The 21,083-nt window shown below is 37.8% G+C and overlaps 2 protein-coding genes across 4 annotated transcripts in view; both read right to left on the bottom strand.

The window, feature by feature from the left end:
• Nucleotides 1-74: 74 nt before the first annotated feature.
• il17c (interleukin 17c) lies at nucleotides 75-2,956 on the bottom strand. Its single transcript, XM_055173760.2, has 3 exons — nucleotides 1,466-2,956; nucleotides 1,069-1,325; nucleotides 75-759 (listed from the first exon to the last, which is right to left on the bottom strand). Exons 1-3 carry the CDS (start codon nucleotides 1,484-1,486, stop codon nucleotides 528-530), a joined length of 510 nt encoding a protein of 169 aa, XP_055029735.1. The 5' UTR covers nucleotides 1,487-2,956; the 3' UTR covers nucleotides 75-527.
• Nucleotides 2,957-3,288: 332 nt separating this feature from the next.
• Nucleotides 3,289-21,083, bottom strand: part of zc3h18 (zinc finger CCCH-type containing 18) — a 38,669-nt gene continuing 20,874 nt past the window's right edge. For 2 of the 3 annotated variants that reach the window (XM_055173756.2, XM_055173755.2), the window contains exons 10-19: nucleotides 17,649-17,834; nucleotides 17,031-17,153; nucleotides 14,525-14,623; nucleotides 14,104-14,331; nucleotides 6,905-7,021; nucleotides 5,815-6,011; nucleotides 5,496-5,695; nucleotides 5,314-5,413; nucleotides 5,071-5,167; nucleotides 3,289-4,261 (exon numbers count right to left, since the gene is read on the bottom strand). In XM_055173756.2, the coding sequence (XP_055029731.2) occupies nucleotides 4,036-4,261; nucleotides 5,071-5,167; nucleotides 5,314-5,413; nucleotides 5,496-5,695; nucleotides 5,815-6,011; nucleotides 6,905-7,021; nucleotides 14,104-14,331; nucleotides 14,525-14,623; nucleotides 17,031-17,153; nucleotides 17,649-17,834 (1,573 nt within the window). In that variant the 3' untranslated portion in view covers nucleotides 3,289-4,035. The remainder of the gene's footprint in view (nucleotides 4,262-5,070; nucleotides 5,168-5,313; nucleotides 5,414-5,495; nucleotides 5,696-5,814; nucleotides 6,012-6,904; nucleotides 7,022-14,103; nucleotides 14,332-14,524; nucleotides 14,624-17,030; nucleotides 17,154-17,648; nucleotides 17,835-21,083) is intronic. The other variant, XM_055173757.2, reaches the window with a different exon arrangement.

Here is a 21,083-nt window from a genome sequence, read left to right as displayed (position 1 = left end):
ATCAGATGCTGAATCCCAGGATTTTTTTAAAAAGATGAATGAATGAATGAATAAATAAATAAATAAATATTTTATTGTACTTACACTATATCAGTATAATACAATCAGTACAATGACAAGGTCAGGAAAACAAAACATTACAATACATTTTACTATTATCACAGTAAAACATCAACCTAATTTTACTATTCGTGTCACTGACACTGACTCAACTGAATACAAAGTATATCATATGTTTACATAATGTACATTCTAATAACTTAAATAAATAGTCAATAAATAGTTATCATTTAAATAAATAACAAGCCAGCAAAAAGTAGTGTTTTACAAAAATTCAAATATATCTTTCATTAAAGAAAGACACGTCATGAGCTAAAAAATAAATCATGTAACACATGCAACCTTTTCAGCTTACTGATATAAGCATATAGAACAAAGTACAAAAACTGCATTTTAAAACAAACACGGACAGTTCATGAGATAAATCTCTACAGTTGGTTTGGGTAATTAGTAGTCTCTATAAGAGATTACGAGCTAGGAACCACACAGGTACAGCCCACTGCCACTTCTTTATATTCAATTTTAAAAGAATATTTGCTTGGGTCAGACAGACACTTGACCTTCTTCAGAAATAACATCATCTGTGTCACAGGCACAGAGTTGTAGCTGTGGTTAAGAGCTCCGTTAATGATGCATCCATCACACAAACACTCGGCTTCCTCATATCGTGAGGGGATCATTTCTGGGTCTTCCACAATTCTGAAGAAAAGATAAACAATTACATTAGACTGATTTATTAATTCATTTAATTAACAGTTATTACTATTTTTATCATGCAGAAGCCCTACAAATTTTAACAGATTTTAAAACTTTTTCTCGAGTTAAATTAATTGCAGACAGGCAAATTCGGACAGCCCATTCAACTTATACATCGTTATTACAAGCTTTCATTATATAATGAATCATGGACGGATAATGAGACATTTAATTTGTTTATTTATAACCAAATACAGTTACAGATTGAAGCCTTAAGCATTTCACTAGTAGATGTGTATTAGCGATATCTACCTTGTCCGCCAGGGAGCGAGTGATCGATGTTTTATTTCCGATGACAAGCGCACACTGGAAAGCTCGCTCAAGAAATGTTTGCAGGTGCGCTCTCTGTGATTGGCAGATCGCACAGGCGCGTGTCTGGATACAAGCATGGCGCGAAGCATCTTTTGCTGGATCTTGCCGAAACCTTCACTGTTATCAAAACATCCAACACGATTTCCTTCCACGAGGTTCCAGCAGCAGACAATTCCAACTCCACAAAACAGCAAAGTCTGTAATATAAAAAAACAACAACATTATTAAAGCAAGAATAAACACGAGCAGATTTTCTTTATAAAATGTTATTATTTTTATAACAGATAACATTCATTCCACTGTTCCATTTTAAATATATATATATATTTTTACTTACCCATTTAATTTGTTCAGGCATTATAAAACGATATGTGTCCCGCTGTATATGGCTTTAATTAAGTGTTCAGCTTGTATCGGGTCACAGGACTATATAGCTTTACAGTGCTGCTGGTGAATTTATACTCACCTGTCTAAAACATTGGGAAAACCCAGCCTATGAGGAAATAATAATAAATATTTACTTCCTTTCTTCCTCTTTCAAATGAATTGCAATACAGCATACTACCGATCCTATACCGTGTCATGAGAAGCTTCACTTAAAAAAATTTCAATACCAGTCAATCAATAATCTTTAGACTTTTTAAATTAATATGAACGGAACATTTGCCCCTGTGTGTCACTATTTAGACTAAATCGATCTGTGCCAGCTCTTACAGCTTTTAACGGATAATTTGTCTATTTTTTCTCTCACATCAATAATCTTATTTAATTGTAAATAGTATTCATTAAAACTTGTAAATGTTGTGTCCTAAAGAAAAATAAATAATGATGTATATTTAAGTACATATATCCAACTGAAACCTTTCTGAAAACAAATTAAAAAGACTAAACTTTTATAAAAAAAAATAACCTACATTTTATAGGAACAAATGATGTGTATATATATATTTTTTTCACAATGTTAAGTGACTATTAAACAAGGATATGTGTGATTGGTATTCTGCATCAGATTTAGACAAATTCCCTGCATTTGACCGATTTCCTCCTTATTTCTTGTGTGAACTCAGAGGTAAATTGTGGGAGCCCCCTGAATATTTTGGATGACAAAAGCAAATCATCTATTAACTAAAAGAGCTTACAGAGCAGCAGTACTGTTTGTGGGGTTGCAATCACAAGATCAACTGGGACAAGATAAACCAAAATTCCCAAAATCACATCATGACATGCCATGGAAATATCCTCCCCAGGAGTCCCCTAAACTTCATTGCATAGAAATTTGTATACATTCCACGCCTGGATAGGGTACAACTTATTTACACACATCACTGTTAACATTTTAAAGATTGATATTCTAGGCAAATTTTCATCTTTGCAATATAGGTTACCATTTAATTTATGGTGCCATCTGTTAACACAAGCAGCATTGTGTCACCTGCATCAGAGAAATTCCAGCAACGTTAATATGGTTCCAATCATTAAGTTTGTTACAGCACTTGCTAATGTTAGTTAATAATTAAACGGTTTAATGTTAGTTTATTATGCATTCATCAAGGTTAATACTTTATTGCTTTAGTGATTAAAAATGTACTTATATTAATACTGTACAAGTTTTGTTCTTTGTCACTATGTTAACTAACATTAATAAAGGATTGTAAAACAATATTGAAACTCCTTTTAACCCTTTACTTGAATTCTGAACAAGTCATTTTGTTTTTAATACAGTGCAATAATTTTTAAGTGATTTGTTTATATTGTAGTTTGCACATTAGGAGGTGAGGCTTAAGTGCACGGAATTTTTTTTGGACGCATTGGATTGTTTAATCGTGTAAAACTGCTTCTGAAAGAATGTGGGTGTGAGTGTCGTGACGTATACACGTGTAATTAAAAAAACATGAATAATGATTCAAGTCGGTCAATGAGGTCATGTGAATAAATAGCTGTACAGTATGTGATCATTCTTGGTTGTAAATGGAGGAAATTGCAACACCAAACAGGTTTATTTCCAGGACTTGAATGTAAACACACCAACTCACTGTGACGTACAGTATACACTGCAGAAAGATCATTAGGGTACCACATGTGCACTGATATCAAGTACGGAGAAAGTTCTGCTTCAAGTGCCATCTTTACATTGACTGATAGAGAATACGAATCAAAAGATTTATTCTCTTTATCAAAATAGTTTATTTAGAAGCTTTTTCTGTCACAAAAGCAAGACGGATTCATTCCTTATCGCCTGTAGTCTCTCACACTTTCAACTAAAAATGAGGGAGAAATAAAATGCAAGCTTCGTTGAAAAAGCTATAGGGAAAACTGCAAAACTTTAAAAAAGCAATACTTCACATCACTGTCATTGGTTCTCTAGAATCATACACTTTAAGCAACGTGTTTGTACGTGGTGAGAAAAAGAACAGGATATGTATGGACAATCTCATTGGTTGAGGCAGACTTGCTAATTATAGGGTTCTGAAAAAGCAGTTCTAGATTTGTTGATCGGGAGCAAAACATGAAATGTACACACGCAAAATTCATCACGTCTGAGCCCTGTTTGCAACCAAAACTTTTAAACAGAAGTTGAAAAAACAAAAAAGAGAATGGTTTGTGGGAGAGCAAAAATATTCATTGAATGTACACAGTTTTTAATTTGAAACCTACAGTAATCTTTCGCAAAAGTGAATGAACAAGTTAAGCTGAACAGTGCCACTTTTTCTTAACTTTATCACATTAATATAAAATCTAAACGACCTCTCTCTGAGGGCAATACGAGCAGAAACGTGTCGGAGGCCTTTTTCTTCCCCAGGACATTCATTTTAAAGAATGAACGGTGACCATTTCCACATTTCTAGCAAACGCTGGGCATCCAGAAACATATGTCCCAGAAGCTGTATGAGGCCAGGCTGACGTGGTTTATTTCCCAGGGATTTTGGCCCTTTTGCGGGCTATGGCATCCTCGACAGCCTTTAACTGTTTTAGCAGCTCCTCGCGGCGTGAAAGGGTGCTGCTCGGCTTGCCCGAGCCGGAACTAGAAGCCGACCCGGCACCGGATCCGGGTACAGGTGCAGGAGGTTTACCTGCAGACATGGGGGCAGGACCTTTCCCAGTAGACTTGGGCGGTGGAGACAGAGGCCGCTTCCTGGTTTGGAAAAAAATGAATTACATGATGTGAATCATATGAAATATTTTCTAAACTTCCATTTAAGTCACACAAGGTTTATAAAACACTCATTGGTTATAAAACTGTGCAAAATCCAAAATATGTACATAAACATGGAACTAATGGGTATTTTTTTTACTTTTTAAAGGGACACTCCACTTCTTTGACAACATGCTCATTTTCCAGCTCCCCTAGAGTTAAACATCCGAGTTCCACCATTTTGGAATCCATTCAGCTGATCTCCGGGTCTGCTGCGTAATATCATTGCTATTTTTGAGCGTGATGCTAATGGTCTAATCAGATTCAATGGATTATGCTAAGCTATGCTAAAACTGGTAGCGCCAGACCCAGAGATTAGCTGAATGGATTCCAAAACGGTAAAAATCCAAATGTTTAACTCTAGGGGAGCTGGAAAATGAGCATATTATCAAAAAAGTGGAGTGTCCCTTCAAAAAGCAAGCTAATCAATATATATATATATATATATATATATATATATATATATATATATATATATATATATATATATATATATATATATATATATATATATATATATACATGCATTATTCATCTGTAAAATTAGAGCATATCATTGGGCTTTAACCCTTTACCATCCTTATGCAAACCAAGACAACAATAACAAATCTGGACAATGTTCACAACGTAAAATTTGAATACACACGAATTTGATGTTATATAGTTGGCTAATGGGAAATAACCACATATTCCAAGGTAGTTTTAAGGAAAGTTCTAGCATGTCGAATAGGAAGCGTCACAGTGCGTACCTTTCTCCTTGTGGTGGCATTGGCCGAGGACCTTGACCTTTGGGTCGATCCATTCTGGGAGACAATGGGGGTCGCCCGGGCATCCTCCTGTCTCGACCTACAGAAAGAGATCAAACAGAGGCACATTTTTACATTATTGAGGAACGATCTTAACCACAAACATATGCGCAAATATTGTTTTTCAGATATCAGGATCTTAAATGGGTATTTCTGATGGGACAGTTAATGTGCCACGTTGTTTACCTCTATCAGGTGACAGCGCTATCCTCTTACTGAGAGGGGAAGGGGGTCGATCTTTATCAGCAGGGAAGTACCTCTTTCTATTGCCCCTGTCAGTTTGCTGCTGGTCAAACAGGAATAAAGAAATCAATGACCCAAAATACCCTTGCTTGACAGTGACTCACAGTCCTTCTCTCTTAATTTACCTTGTTTAGTAACGTAAGTTTGATGTCCTTATGAGATCCGTATCCTCCTGGAGGACCCATGGGTGGTGGCGGGTGCATAGGGTGTCCCCTGTTTCCAGACCCAGATCTAGGCATTCCCGAGCTGGTTTTGGGCGGAAGACCGGATGGGTCCACTCGCTTCCTCTCATCTTTAAAAGGTTCATCTTTCTTTGGGGGTTTTCCTTGTAGGGAGAACACCCGAAACATGATATTAAAATCACAAAAATGACTAATAAACAACGACACAAAAAACAATAGTAACGAGTGCTTCGCTTCATTATGATGGCTAAATGTATAGTACCTCTGTCTTTGTTGGGGCCTTTGTCTCGAGGAGGGCCCCTATCCTTTCGGGCGTGGCCTGGAGTGGGTGATCGGGAGCTGGCGGAGGACACGGGGCTAGCCAGGTCAGCATACATGTCATCAGAATCAGCACTCCTGACGGAGCTGCTACTAGACGAGGCAGAGGAGACCGACGACACGCTGCTAACTGACAAAGACCTGTGAAACCAAAACAGACAATGCATTTTCAAACTCTTGATAGATTCACGGATTCATGACACTATCTGTGATATCCAGGATAAAGTATCATTCTAATTACGAGATTAGAAGCATCAAAACTTGATTTTTATCAATGGTTTTACTTTAATTTCAATTATAAAGGGACAGTACACTTATTTTGAAAATATGCTCATTTTCCAGCTACCCTAGAGTTAAACATTTGATTTTTACCGTTTTGGAATCCATTCAGCTGATCTCCGGGTCTGGTGGTAACATTTTTAGCATAGCTTAGCATAATGCATTGAATCTGATTAGACCATTAGCATCATGCTAAAACATATTTAAAACTTGTCTCTTCTGTAGTTACATCGTGTACTAAGAGCGACAGAAAATTAAAAGTTGTGATTTTCTAGGCAGATATGGCTAGGAACTATACTCTCATTCTTGCGTAATAATCAAGGGCTTTGCTGCTGTAACATGTCTGCAGCAGGCGTAGTGATATTACGCACTGCCCGAAAATAGTCCCCTTGGTTACTTTCAATAGCAGGGGATTTTTTTTTCGGGAACTTTTAATTTTCCGTCGGTCTTAGTCTTAGATACAAAGTTTTAAATAGGAAAAATATTAAAACTCTTCGATTATTTTTTAGCGCGATGCTAATGGTCTAATCAGATTCAATGGATTATGCTAAGCTATGCTAAAAGTGGTACCGCCAGACCCAGAGATCGGTTGAATGGATTCCAAAACGGTAAAAATCAAATGTTTAACTCTAGGGGAGCTGGAAAAGGCATATTTTCAAAAAAGCGCCCCTTTAAAGATATCCAGCTTATTTACTGAAGCTGAGAAAGATTTTATCATCAAAGTTTGGACTTCAACATCTCCGTGCTTCACCTACCGCGACTTGTGGGATCCAGAACGAGACCGCGAGGCAGAGGAGGAATGAGACCTCGAGCGTGAGCTGGAGCCGGAAAAACTGCTCACACTACCACTGATGCTGCCGCTTACTGTTCGCCTGCAGAAGAGAGACATACAGTTAGTCACTTGGTCATTTAACATAAGGATTAGATAAGCTTTATTTAAGAACCAAAGTTTGGGTGCAGAAGGGTAGAAATGGTTTACTAAACTTGAAAGATTATCACTTAAATCAGGATCACTACTTCATATAAAAAACACTAACTGAATCATTTACATCTGTGCATTTTTATCCAAAGTGATTTACAGTGCATTCAATCTATGCAATGCTTTTTATCATGACCTTTCTATTGCTTAAGCAAAGCTTAACTGAACAACAGAAACGACTGACATTTTGAAATCGAAAACCCTGGGCACTCATTCATTCATTTAATGAATCAATTCTTGGACACAAACAAAGCAGACAGACATCAAAATAATATATTTTAAGGCAGACGTATTGCTAGAGTTATGCCAGTGCAGGATTTTTCTTGTGAGCCCTGAATGTACTTTCCATTCAGGCATTTTCAGACTACATAACAGAGAGTTCAACACAGAGCGTGTCAATATATCGCATGCCCTTTGAAAAAACTGCTAATGGAAATATGTGCCAAAACCAGAGAGTAATAGGAAGAACACACAAAGTTCTGCACAGGATGTGTTTCTGTCACGTGTTCTGTCTGTGTTCCTCTTTGACACAATACAACTACAACAATTACAACTATGGACAGTACGACAAACTTTTATGGAAGCCAATTCTGATTAAATAAAATGCATAGAAAGCATGCTAGTACTTGGAAAATGGTATTCAATAAACTTCCTTAAAATGAAACAAGACACCATTGTTAGCCACCATTTAAGCATACGTAATAACCAATCAATTTGACGTTCCTCATACATGTGCTAATAATTCATAAGTGTCGAACCACATTCCGCATAGGGCTATATATAGACAATAAAAAAATTGCAACTTTCAGTAATAACATCAAAATTGCCTAGCTACATTTACCCGAAATATTTTAAGTTTCACCTGTGCATGCATTGTGCATGGAGTCTATTGAAAGTGTGTGATTGAAAGTCATACGCAGAATGCGTCCATCCACCACCCTCACAGTCATTTCTGTATATTTGACTTTTGAAGATTATGGATTTAACCCTCTGGGGTCACGGCTGATTTTGCATCCTTAAGCATGCACTGACATTTGTGCTTTTTTCAGTTGCTTAAAAACATAGCAAATGGCAAAAGTATAATAACACTGTGTTCAGCACAAACCGGGCTACAGCAATATGTACATGTTTCGGGGTTCCTATAGGTTTTTTCAAGTTAAATTCAAGTCTTTTTAATACCTTTTTAAGACCATTTATATAAAAAAATTAATACCTATTTCACGTCACTACCAGCAAAGATAAACAAAATCCTTGAACTTGTTTTTATTTATTTTTCAAATGTGGAATGGGTAAAAGATGATAGGCCAAGCAGGTGTGAAAAATAAAAACATTTCAGTAGGCCACAAGAAAGTTTGCCGAACAATGTTAAGTTGTTAAGGACTTGCTGAGATTTTCTTAGATTTTTCCCGCTTCTCCTTTGCTTGTTGCTATGTTGTGTTACAGTCTATGGTTGTGGTGCTGTAGAGCGTGATCTTCATTTACTGAAGGCATCATGTGTTCGGAGTATTTTGTACTGTGACCCAGGACTGTGTTGCTTTCTTAATAACTGGATCCGCCACTCTTTATTTATACTACGTTATTAAATCAAACAGGGATGCAAACACATGTATGTTCAAAAAAAGAGAAAGCTAATCAAAGCCCTCGCACCCCGGCAAATATCCACAAATAACACTTTACTGTTTTTGCACTGACATATGAAGCAATACTTGTGTAGATGCCCCCTTTTATCAAACTCCCGTGCTGAAAAAAAAAAAACAATAATCCATTACAGAAAATTCTTATTGTTTCCATTAAAATACCAATAGGAACCATTAGCTTTCCATGAAAAACCACTACACTACAGTGTGTTTCGGGCCATATTCCATTAGAATCAATACATAGAACCAATAGACCCCTTCACGGTTCACGTCACAGGAAGTTTCCACTGCGCATGTCAGGGTCAGAAAACCCATTACAGCAGATTGAGTTGCGTATTATTCGGTATGGTCAAAAATGCCTACTTACGTCGTGGGCTGTGAAAATCGCAACAGGTCTTCCGTTAAGTTTTCGTGATTCATGCAGAATCTCAAAAACAAAAAAATACAACATCTGCGGCTGCAAGCAATTAACGTGCAGACTGGAACAATACAAATATCAAAGAGGCTTGTGTTTGTAGTGCTCACTTCATTTGAGGTAAGTCATCATTTTTCAGCCCTGTTAGATTACATTATAAAGCCTGGATGGTATGAACAGTTTGACCCCATGCTGCGCGCGCACCTGATAGTCATTCAATGTTTACAAACTTTGAAGGGGTCTATAGAACCAACAGAATATCTGTGATTGTGTCTATTGTTTTTTTAGCAGGGTCTATTGAATACAATAATATGTATAGTATATTAATGATAGAAAGTGCAGGTCTAGAGATTATAAATGTGACCGGTGTGTTATAATGGGTATGTCGTTTTCTTCCCTTTTTTTTAGATAGAGCAGAAGCAGTAAAAGTGCCTCTCTTTTAATTCCTCTCTTGCAGATTAAAAGAGCTTAATCCACTTATTATTTTAGATTCAAAAGTCTACTTGCTGTCCCAGTGACTGGTAACTTTATATTACAGCTTTGCGGTTTTTATAACTTGAGTCAGCTTGAGCTATGCTCATGCAATGGGCTTGACATTCACATTGCTTTTTTGCTACCATCTCTGTGATCTTTGAGCAAACTTTTTAGATATAAAAAGATGGTTCATTAATAATAATAATATAAAAAAAAAAGGGAGGAAGAAAGTGCAGCGCGTGGTCGTGACTTTCAAAACAAGCCAGTTGTTAACACCATAAAAACAGAGGCACGCAGCTTGAAACTGCACGTGAACATAAGCGCTAACTGACTCTGATCACGGCCATTTTCAGATCGACTCGGGTTGTACACACAATGTTAATCGGACCCAGACCTCCCTGAAAACCTCTAATGCATACAACTCTGCTCAAGTTCAGAAACATGTGACGCTGAACTCGCTTCATGTCGCACCCAATTCATCGAGAAACAGAGAGCATGTGAACGTACATCAAACACATCGGAAGAGACGCGATGTGCTCGCACGCAAAAAAACCCACTTCGGATTTGTCACCCAAACGAGGAAAAAAACAATAAGGAGAAGTTACATACAGCACAATTTAAGACCCAGACATCAAAATTCAAGTCTTTTTAAGGAATTATTTCCAAATTAATCAATTCAATGCTTTTAAGGCTTTTTAAGACCCCCCGGGAACCCTGATGTTTGTATTTTTATGTGTGATTTCTGAAAAAAAAAGGTCACTGATATAAGTCCACAAAACCTATACTAAACATGTTTTCCCAAGACTTTTCAAATCAGGATCTAGTAGTCTAGAGTTTTTCTTTAAAATGAGGTGAAAAACATTCTGCCTACTCATTCACATAAAACAATATATTGATTTAGAATTTCTAAGACACTTTTTGCTGAGAAAAGCCATATACGAGGAGGCCTAAAAGCTCCTGAATAATCTGTGACTGACACCAGAGGAAACAAAGACTTGCATAATTTCCCGCATATGAGCCTTTCGGGCAGGAATGATACATTTGTCCACAACAGTGTATAGTAGGGCTGTCAACAAATTCTAGCAACATGTCACATCTCGAAAATGTGCACCCAAATGAGCATGGCATCTTGTACACACTGCATATTAATTTGTTTGTCACTTCAACTTTAATACTTAATCCTGTTCTGTACACACACAGTTCAGTAATTTAAGGGACTGACAATTGCATTCTACAACCGCATTAACTCCCACAAAATGCAGGTAGTGACAACCGTGTTTACAGAAACTTTGCATAGTGTGTAGGGTGACCATACGTGCCATTCTTCCCGGAAGCATCCCGTCCAGTATTTCGGTGCGTCTTCCGGAAGTCGTTTTTGTTGAGCGCATACGCCATTCAGTTAAAAACATAAGATATACAATCGTAGTTTCATTCTTACTTTAAAATGTAACGGTTGCTTTTCTGTAATAATAATAATAACCCTCTATGACGTATGCGCTCGACAAATACGACTTTCGGGAGACGAACACAAAATCCTGGACGGGATGCGTCCGGGAAGAATGGCACGTATGGTCATCCTAATAGTGTGTAACCTACATAACCGAACTGAACAACTAGTAGTTAATAAAGTGTTTAAATGTGCATCATGGACATGACAGGTCTCTCTTCTGAAAAAATAAATTCCTAGAAGGGGAAAAAGTCTTCTGTATGCGCGGTACAGAAAATGACAGAGGCACAAGCATTTGCTGATTAGTGTTGCCAGATCTTGCACTAAAAAAACATCGAACAAGAAAATTCCAATAATAAACCGAAATAAATCCAAATGCTTTACCTTAAAGATCAAAATATTGAGACTGGCACCTTCACATTTTTACACCACCAAAAACTTGATCGCTTCATGAGCCAAAAGCCATAAACGGTTAAGCGCTAAAACGGTACAAAAAAGACGAGGACCTGGCAACACAGCAAGAGCGCACGCAGCCTCACAAATGCGTACAATTCACAACGCCACGACGGAGGTTTATTGCAAAACATAATGCTGTTAAATTATTTTGGTCAAAGCTGTGAGTGATAAGCACGTGAGACGGCATCGCCGTGTCAATCATCACATTTTCGCATTTAAAGCAACACTAAAGAACTCTGGCTCTTTGCTCCCCCTACAGGTAAGAAGCGTAATTGTTCATTACCACTGTCGTAAATACTGCAGCATAGCTGGCTCTGATTGGATTGTAGGTCTGCCGTAAAGCAAGTTTTTGTAGTTTTCACTCGAACTACAGGACCGCTACCCGACGGCTGGAAACTTCTTTAGTGCGGTTTTGGCCGATAGAGTGCTGCAAAGCGAATCTGAAAGTGCCATTCACCCTGTTTTGTGTGGATGAACCACTGAAACTTTTTTGGAAACGTTATTTTAACGTAAAAAAAACTCTTTGGTGTTGCTTTAAATGCGGTTGTCACTCCTAAAAGTTTGCAGTGTACACGAGATCACAATGTGTGGAACTCCAGCTAAAAAGTCACGTCTTGACACTTACCTAGCGTCGCCTGCCACAAGCTCTTTGTCTGCAACACGACAAGAGGTCATAACGGAGAAATTAATTTCGTTCATTTGTAAGGACATGAGACCGATCAGTGTCGTGGATGGAGCAGGCTTCAGGGAGTTCTGTCGAGCAATGTAAAAGAGGTACCATATCCCTTTGATGTCTCTTGATTTACTTGTTTTTGTGTATGTAATATACGTTGTCAAATGTTTAAACTTTAATAGACTACCTATACAAGTAGTTATGTCTCTTTGTATGAATTTGTCCTGTTATTGACGTAATACCGTCATTGAAAAAATGGGCAACCAGATATTCGAATAGTTCGAATATTCTTTTTTTGGGGGGGAGAATATTCGAACGTCATTTTTGAGCAATTCTGACGGCCCTAGTGTATAGACATTTCAATCTCTAGTATCGATATAAAAAAATATTAAATCCCTCTGTGTGCATCAAACGACCTCCTCCGCCGCCATTGTCGCTGTCCAGTTGTCTGTCATATACAGCCATTCGGCCAAAGTCTCAGAAGTTAGCAGGAGTGAGAAAATGGCAGAAAATTTTAAAACGCCTGCAGTTTTCAAAGCTGACGTGTGGCATTCGCGTTTCATCGCATGCAATTTTTTTGCACAGCCCTAGTGGAAGCAGTTTTTTTTTTTATTTTTGATGTAAGCTTTCAAAGGAATCGCAAAACATGCAAATTATTGTATTGCATCATATCATGATACATTGTATTGTGCGCCATGCATTGCAGCGTGAGGCCCTTGCCAATACCCAGCCCTAGTTTGTTTACAGATGCAATTACTCTGTCACGTGTTGTTTCTGAAAGAAGCACAAAGGAATGCCTGGCCAGGTGTGTGATCGTATGTATATTGAACTTGCTGTACAGTTTAAAGCATACAGTTTACACAGAATGAGAATATTTGTTTTCAATGTCACACACATCATCTAGAAGTCGACATTCCAACTGGGAATGGACACATAAAAACTAGACACTTTAACGATTTAAATGTATAAATCATATCTGTATGCCAAAATCAGAATAGTAATCCAAGTCTCTTTGCGCAGTGATTGAAAAATAAAAAAGTTGTGGTGCCCCAGCTGCGGTCGACCCTAGAGAGTTAAACAAACTCATAAGTACAAAATATAGCGAAGTACTCTGGAAACCACTGGCCTACATGTGATGCATTCCTAACAGACAGGATTCTTCAAATTACATGGCTTGTTGAGAAGAGGTGTGCTTTTGCTTTTAAGTGATTGGATGATAACGGCAACAAATGTTCCTCAAAATCAAATGGCCGTGTGCCAACCTTACACTGGCAGTGAAATCATGTTGTAAAGTCAACAAAAGCTTCTTTCTATCAGAGCATCTGAAAACCAGCGGGGCAGAAGATTTTCCTTAACACCTACAGGGGTATTCCACAAGTACAGTAACACCTCGCTCCTACACATTGCTTTCCTTTAATGAAATCACCTCCTAACACACACACACACACACACAGCTACAGTATGTTCAGCTCCAGACTTTGGTCAACAGGTTCAATATGCAAAACCACCTAAAAGACAAAATGTCAAAAAACACCTAAATGTAAAACATGAGTCGCTTGAAAAATCTTCACGGGTACGAAATCCCACCGTTTTATATTCCTAAAGGGATAGGTCACGTCTGTTCCAATAGTGCTACTGGTAAAGCAATCCCAGGGAACACAAACTGATGTTTTGCCTGAAAAGGCAAAAGGCTGTCACAAACCAAAATGCAGAAGCTGCTCTTTAAAATATACATGTAAGCGAATAGAGACCACGGGAAGTAGTCACCGTTAATTTTTACTGTAAGGGAGCCGCTGATCATTTTTTGGGGGGTGAACTATCCCTTTAATGGCTTACGAAACAATCAGAGAAAGAGTGGCTTAATGAGCCGTACCTGCGAGGGTTTTGCTGTTGCCGTTCTTTTTTACGTCCTTCTCTTATGTTAGGGGGTTCCTTTGGCTCTCTGGGTTCAGGGGGCCTGCCACCCGGACGGGAGTTGGGGGGTTTGGGCCCTTCCGTGATGGGCTTTCCAGGCTGTCCAGGTACTGATGGGCTGGGTATCATTTTGGGGGGTGCCTTTTCCCTGCGAGGAGGGGGCAAGGCACCAGGCTTCAACGGGGAGCTTGAGAATAAAAATATTTTGTTTCATGTGCATGCAGTGAATAATGTCATCTGACAGTATGTACATAACTGAGCTGTTATCCTAAAACTACCAGTAATGCAATAGTGGTACTTTTGACATCAAAATATATACATAATTCCTAACCAAAATTATTGACTGGCTATTTTAATCTAGATTAAAAAATTAGTCTTACCCTTTTATTGCACCAGGAGGCTGCTGCTCCGCTTTGTTCTTTATAGTGTTTCTTTGTGCTGACAGGGATGGGGATGGAGAGGAAGAGAAAGATCTGGATCTTGAGAAATGAAAAAAAAAAAAGTGATAAATTACACCACTGTCAGCCTTAGAGATGCACCGAAATGAAAATTCTTGGCCGAAACCGAAAAAAAATAAAAGAGAAAACCAAGGCCGAAAACCAAAACACCAAAATAAATGATCATGCCAATTACTAGTACCATTGCATTTATGGCTATGACTGTGTACTAACTTTACTGGGGGTGTGACGGATCACAAAACTCACGATTCGGATCACATTACAGTTTTTGAGGCATGGATAGGATTCTTTTTTGGATCAGCAAAAAAAGGGACGGGAAAATCTAATAACAAATAAAGAAATTGCAAACATTTATAAAAAAGAACAAAGTTGCACATTAAGTAAGGTCTGAAATTAGCATTAGGTACAGAAATCAAATTAAATGAATCATTATTGTATAAATTTAATATAATTATTTGTATTTTTAGAGCTGCAGAAGTGATTTTCTCTTTGTCTTGGGTTGTTTGATTTACATTAATGACACAGACTTAAGTAGGTTAATTGTTACTGTCTCTTTAAGAAAAAATAAGCACAGACAGCTCTCTGACTGTAATCTATACATACACTTAAGACATAAACAAATGTTTTTATTAGAAAAAGAATACTGTGGAGTTAATTTTGTTTGTGTGTGCCGTGTCAAGAACAGAAAGATTTTATGTTCGCTTGCTTTTTGAAACGCATCTCTCCGTGTATGCACTACTGAGTGCACTTAAATGCGTGCACACACAGAGACCGAGGGCGAATTCCAAACAGCGCAGCATAAAAACTTTACATTGTTTTTTAATGCTTTATTCGCCAAATGTATGTTAATGGACCACAGTATGAGACACAGCGCGACTCTCTCTAAAGTTTACACGTCAAGAGTTCTGATCTTTGAAGGGCTGTTCACTTTAGCGCCTTTTTGTGGTTGAATACGTCCAAACCGCAGACATATTGCTTCAGACAAGCACGTGCAGGTCGCGGTTTCTGTTTGCGTTATCACAACATTTCAGCCGTATTGTTTCGTGATAAAAGTCTTTCGCCAGAAAACACTCTATTGGGCAATTTTCGACCGAAAATTTTCGGTGGCCGAATATTCGGTGCATCCCTACTGACTGCGTTTTTCCAATAACAACATTAGCCAGATGTTACAAGAATATCTGATCTAATATTATTTTACATAAAATGTAAGATGACCTGATACCTTACTGTGGACTGTACAAAGTTAAGAGCTTAATTTAACAACAACACCTAACAAATTTCTCATGATACATTGATACGGGGCACGTCATGAAACATGAGCTGGGAAAATCACACGGTGGTGTTACAACTCTAAATACTAACATTTGTCTGTGATTTAAATGTCCCAAACAGTTATAAATTCATACTTTGCATGAATTAATTTGCATGTATATTTTAAATTCAAGTCTGTAAAAGACAGTACAGATGACATGAAAAAACATTAAAAGGCCCCTAACGTCTGTGTTTTCAGCAATATAAAATAGCCTCTGGTATCCCCAGAATGTATCGGTTTCAGTTTCAGCTCCAGCTCAAAATACATCAGAGATTTGCTGTTTTTGTGCGTTTCTTTAAATGCAAAGAAAGCTTCTGTTCCTCTCCCCGTATGCAAAGTAGGGAGTAGAGCGCTTACACATGTGCTTTGGACTAAATCAAAACATGTGTCTCTGGCAGAAGGTTGAACTACAAGTCTGTGACATCACATTGATAGGGGATCCCCAACAGCCCGTTTTGTGTGACTGTTGTGGTTTAAAGGAGATTATACAAAGAAAAATAGATGGATTTGTATAAATACAGGATGTTTTTGCACACAGGCGACTAATTTTCTGATTTTATTTTTCTGACTCATTTTGGGCTTTAAAGGTGCAGTGTGTCATTTTTAGAAGGAACTTTTGACAGAAATGCAAAATAACTTACAAAACTATATTATCAGGGGTGTATAAAGACCTTTCATAATGAACCGTTATGTGTTTATTACCTTAGAATGAGACGTTTTTATCTACATACACCGAGGGTCCCCTCACATGGAAGTCCCCATTTTGGGCCGCAATGTTTCTACAGAAGCTCTCAACAGACAAACTTTTTTACTAAGTTGTCTCCGACGATGACATGTTTGTCCGGTGGTGGCAACAGTAGCTTCTCTATGTGTTTCAAAAGCGAAGGGTGAGCAGTGGACTGAGCCGTTGGTTGCCATACACAACATCACCACTAGATGCCGCTAAAATTTACACACTGCACCTTTAAATTAGCATTCTCAAAAACGCATTTAAAAAATCATTTTAAATGGCATTCTTTATTTTTAAATAATTATTGCAGATCAAATATTTGATCCCTGCTAACAATATCATACAAGAATATATTTTCATATTATGTTGCGATTGTGATAACTTGCCTTGAGCGGCTTCCACTGAAAGAGCTGTGTTGAGAAGAGTGGCTCGAGTAAGAACTCATAGAAGATCGCGAGCGAGACCGGGAGGAGCCAGAGCCCGTGAATGATGAAGAGCGAGATGAAGACCTTGAATATTTGGAAACATGGTTACATGTGCCAAACAAAAATTACTTTATTCGCTCGAGCCAACAAAGTTCAGACAATCAGAGAATACAACAGCATGTATTCAAAGTAATCCCCAACCTCTCTGACCCTCTCACATCTGACTCCATTTTTTTATACAGTCACATCAAACACTTCTTATCTAAGATGACGTAAACTCAGCTCATCTTTTTCTCTTGGCTTCGGCCTGCCACCGTTAGTTATTAATTGTGGAGGAAGCACAGCTGGGTTTTTTTTATTAAATTGATTACCTGTAAAATGAAAGTTAACTGAATGCTTCTATGACATTAAACATATTCAGTGCTTTTCAATACTTTATAAGATAATAATCCAGTGTTACAATAATACCAGTGTATAATCAATAATAAAACCAATGAAACCCCATCAAACAAAAAACAGATTTCAAATTCATGAAGATCAATTTTGTTTCTACTACCAGACATGCTGGCGAATCAATACCTTGAAGAATGAGAAAGGGAAACAGAAGATCCAGAAGGTCTGTGTCGTCTCCGGCCGCGTGGAGGAGAGCCCATGAGACCGGGCCTTCTCCTAGGGGATTTTGACCTGCGCCAGGGGTCCTTCCATTCATCTGGCCTTTTAGGCATGGGCATCATCTCTTTCTTGGGTGGTGGCTCCATTGGCCCTCTGGGAAGACACACATTTATTTGGACATATTTAAAAAAAAAAACTTCAGAAAGTCATTCTTTATGGTGTAATATTTCAATAATATTAATTTCCTTTTAAGCTTTTTTTCTTCTAACACAAACCTCTTTAGGAATTTTTTTTTTATATTACCAGGCTGAATTACCACATTCTCTGCCAAAGACAACAGTTAACTCATTGATGCAAATTTTCTTAACCAGATTTGTTGTGTTGATGATCAAGGATATATTTTTGTTTCCTTAAAAACAAAACAATAAAACCCCCAAAGAAAATATGCATAACTGTTAAGTCACCTTTTTTTGTGGTTCAAGTGGGGATTCAAGTTTCAATCTCTGATAAATGAACATGTTTATGTTTATAAGTTACTAACAACCAGTGTGGTTATGAAATTGTAGTATATTAAATGGCCTTAAATTACAGGTTAAAATTACATCTCCTTCAAAGAGTCACTGGAACAGATTCAAAAACTCAACGGGAAGTTTGAGTTTCCGACATGCTTCTCATTTGAGTGATGTCAAATGGCTCTGGGTCTTACGCAATCCTTTGTAACCAAAAGCAAACCTACAATAAATGGAGGCCCAAGGCAAAATGAATGAAAGGGTGTTTAGATACTATCTAAAAGATTGTTCTGTAAATATATCTTCATGTTACCTAGAGATTTAATTATACAAAGCTGTCAAAACATCTAACAGAACGCTGCGTTTCTTAGTCTATTTTGTATAAAATGTGTGGTAATAAAATGTTAATTTACCATTTCAGTGACTACAATATAACAACAGAGTCCTTCTAGAGTAGAAATCATATCAGAATTGCTAAAGTATATCAACCATTACACTGAACTTACATTACTGTGTAAAATTAATATAAACAATGTTAGCTAGAGATCCTTAAATTCTTGCTCAGCTACCAAATCCGCACAGTGGTGATCAATAATCACGGTCTCCACTTGTCTTTTGGAAACCGAAACGATTTTATTTTTCACAAGGTAGTTGTTCCAGAGTTCAGATTAGTCACTGGCCAGACCAATAAACAAGCACAGGCCGGAAGTAAACTTGGAGTTAGGAACGTAACTGCCGCAACACTTGTACGCCCAATGAAACCGCATATGCGTAAACATTTATGCGATTTCCAATATTCAATGATCGTTTAAATTAATAATCAATCAATTGAATAATCGTTAATGGCAACAGTGCAATAAGCCTTTACTGCAGTGGCATATAGCCAATGACAAAAAAGTGTGTAAAAAATGCCAGCTTCCTTACGCAAATTAAAATATTTTATTTTATCTAAATAATATGATAGTGGGATTGTAAAATGAGTCAAGGTAGTTGGTGTTTTGATAAAATCATCAATTTAAACTTATCTCGTAATAAAATATAATGACTAATAGACACAGTGTATAACTCCGCCTCACATGGGCACTCTGCAGTCAAGCAGAGTGTCAAAATAAAAGTTTCATTATGACAGTGAGGTCATTTTAATCTGTTCATTAAAAACAGCTTCTGGTCTCCTATGTATAGCAGCGTTGCCTTGTTAATATTGCAGGTTTCCCTGAAGAGGGTCTTTGCTTTCAGTATCCTAACAATATTTGCATTTTCTTTATCAGACCCTATCAGATCCACCGCGGATGCCATTTCGTTAGTTGGCTGCCAGCCTAGTCTCATATAACGTTAAAAAGCCCAGGTGTGTGTTTGGCATCGAGCATTGTTGTGATCATGGCTAGTTTAACTTCTGCGCATTCGCTTCATTTTTTTTTCTCCAGCTGTATATGTTTTGCACAGGTGTTGCACACACACATGCATGATCTTGCTTATTTGACAATCGTTAAGTTTTAACGATATCATTTTTATTGCCAATTAATAGAAGATCAATTAATTGTTAACATCTCTAGTACACAAAATTATAACTAATAATATTTTCAGTACATTGTCACCTTAAAACAATGCTTACAGTAACTTTAGACGTTTGTACTAATTTGAAATTAATATATTAATATTTTCTTACAAATTTTACAACACTTTCTTGCCCTCCAAACCCCCTGGTGGGTCATGTGACTGAAAACTATCAGCCCACAAATTTGAGCCCATGCCTGCTAAAGCTAGAAGTAGGGATGTCCCGATCCGATCACGTGATCGGAAATCGGCCCCGATCACGTGGTTTCAGACTCGATCGGAATCGGACGTTACCTCCCGATCAGGACTCGGATACATATGCAGGGTTTAAAATCCATTAAGGTCTCGCTCTGCTCCGCGCCAGTGTGCGTGTGAACTGATGAGAAGAGAATAGGCTTGTTCGACTTCATGCAGCGCCACAAGAACCGGCAGCCGGATGACGTCAAAGTTCCGCGAGAGAGATTTAAAAGCAAACTCCTCCGTATGATTTCGCAGATCCCTCTCGCGGTAGTTTGACGTCACCCGGCTGTCGATTGTTGCGGCGCCGCATGAAGTCGAACGAGCCTGTTGACGTGCTTTCATTCATAGGCTTCACACTCGTGCGTGCAAGGAACCCACGACAAAACCGGATTTTTACCGCTCATTTAAACGACGCATTGATCGTTTTTGTCATCATGTGCTCAGACGCAGCTCCGCGTCTCACTCAGAACCTCAAGAACGCGCATTCGCGCAGGATCATTTGACATTAGAGATGAGAGAGAGAGAGAGAGGTAAGAATGGTGCCCACGTCGAGAAAACTTAGTATTAAAGTATGTATAGCCATGTCACTCATCTCATTACAATATGTTAACTAACTGGATACAACTGATTGTATAGTTTAATAAAATAATGTATTTTGATTATACAGATTAATTACAACCTAACTATAGGTATTTTATAACTAACTGCTGACTAGCTTAGGGAATCTCTATGGCTATTTTATAAGATATATTGCTGAATCAGTATGTTGTTTTTCTTGTTAATTGAGTCTTTTTGGGTAGCCTATCTTATGCATAGAATTAGTCAAGGAGGTTGATTCTTATAACTTCCTTCCAAGTTTGATCAATTGTGCATAATGACATGTGCAACAAATGCATATAGGGTGTCAGACTCATAGATTTGCATAATTTAAAGTTCAGGTTTTAAAGTTTGGGTCAACATGTGGCACAGCTTTAAAACTGAAACTTATAAAATCCTATCAGAGGTCCAAAATGTCATTGAAACACACCAGTGGCTTTGCTGTCATCAGGATTAAACATGTTACCCCTCGAACCCTCCATCCCAACAGAGCATCCCCACA

This window comes from Misgurnus anguillicaudatus, chromosome 15 (assembly GCF_027580225.2).
Source record: "Misgurnus anguillicaudatus chromosome 15, ASM2758022v2, whole genome shotgun sequence".
Taxonomy (NCBI): domain Eukaryota; kingdom Metazoa; phylum Chordata; class Actinopteri; order Cypriniformes; family Cobitidae; genus Misgurnus; species Misgurnus anguillicaudatus.
The sequence above is the reverse complement of the archived record's forward strand: the minus strand, read 5'-3'. Positions and strand labels throughout refer to the sequence as shown.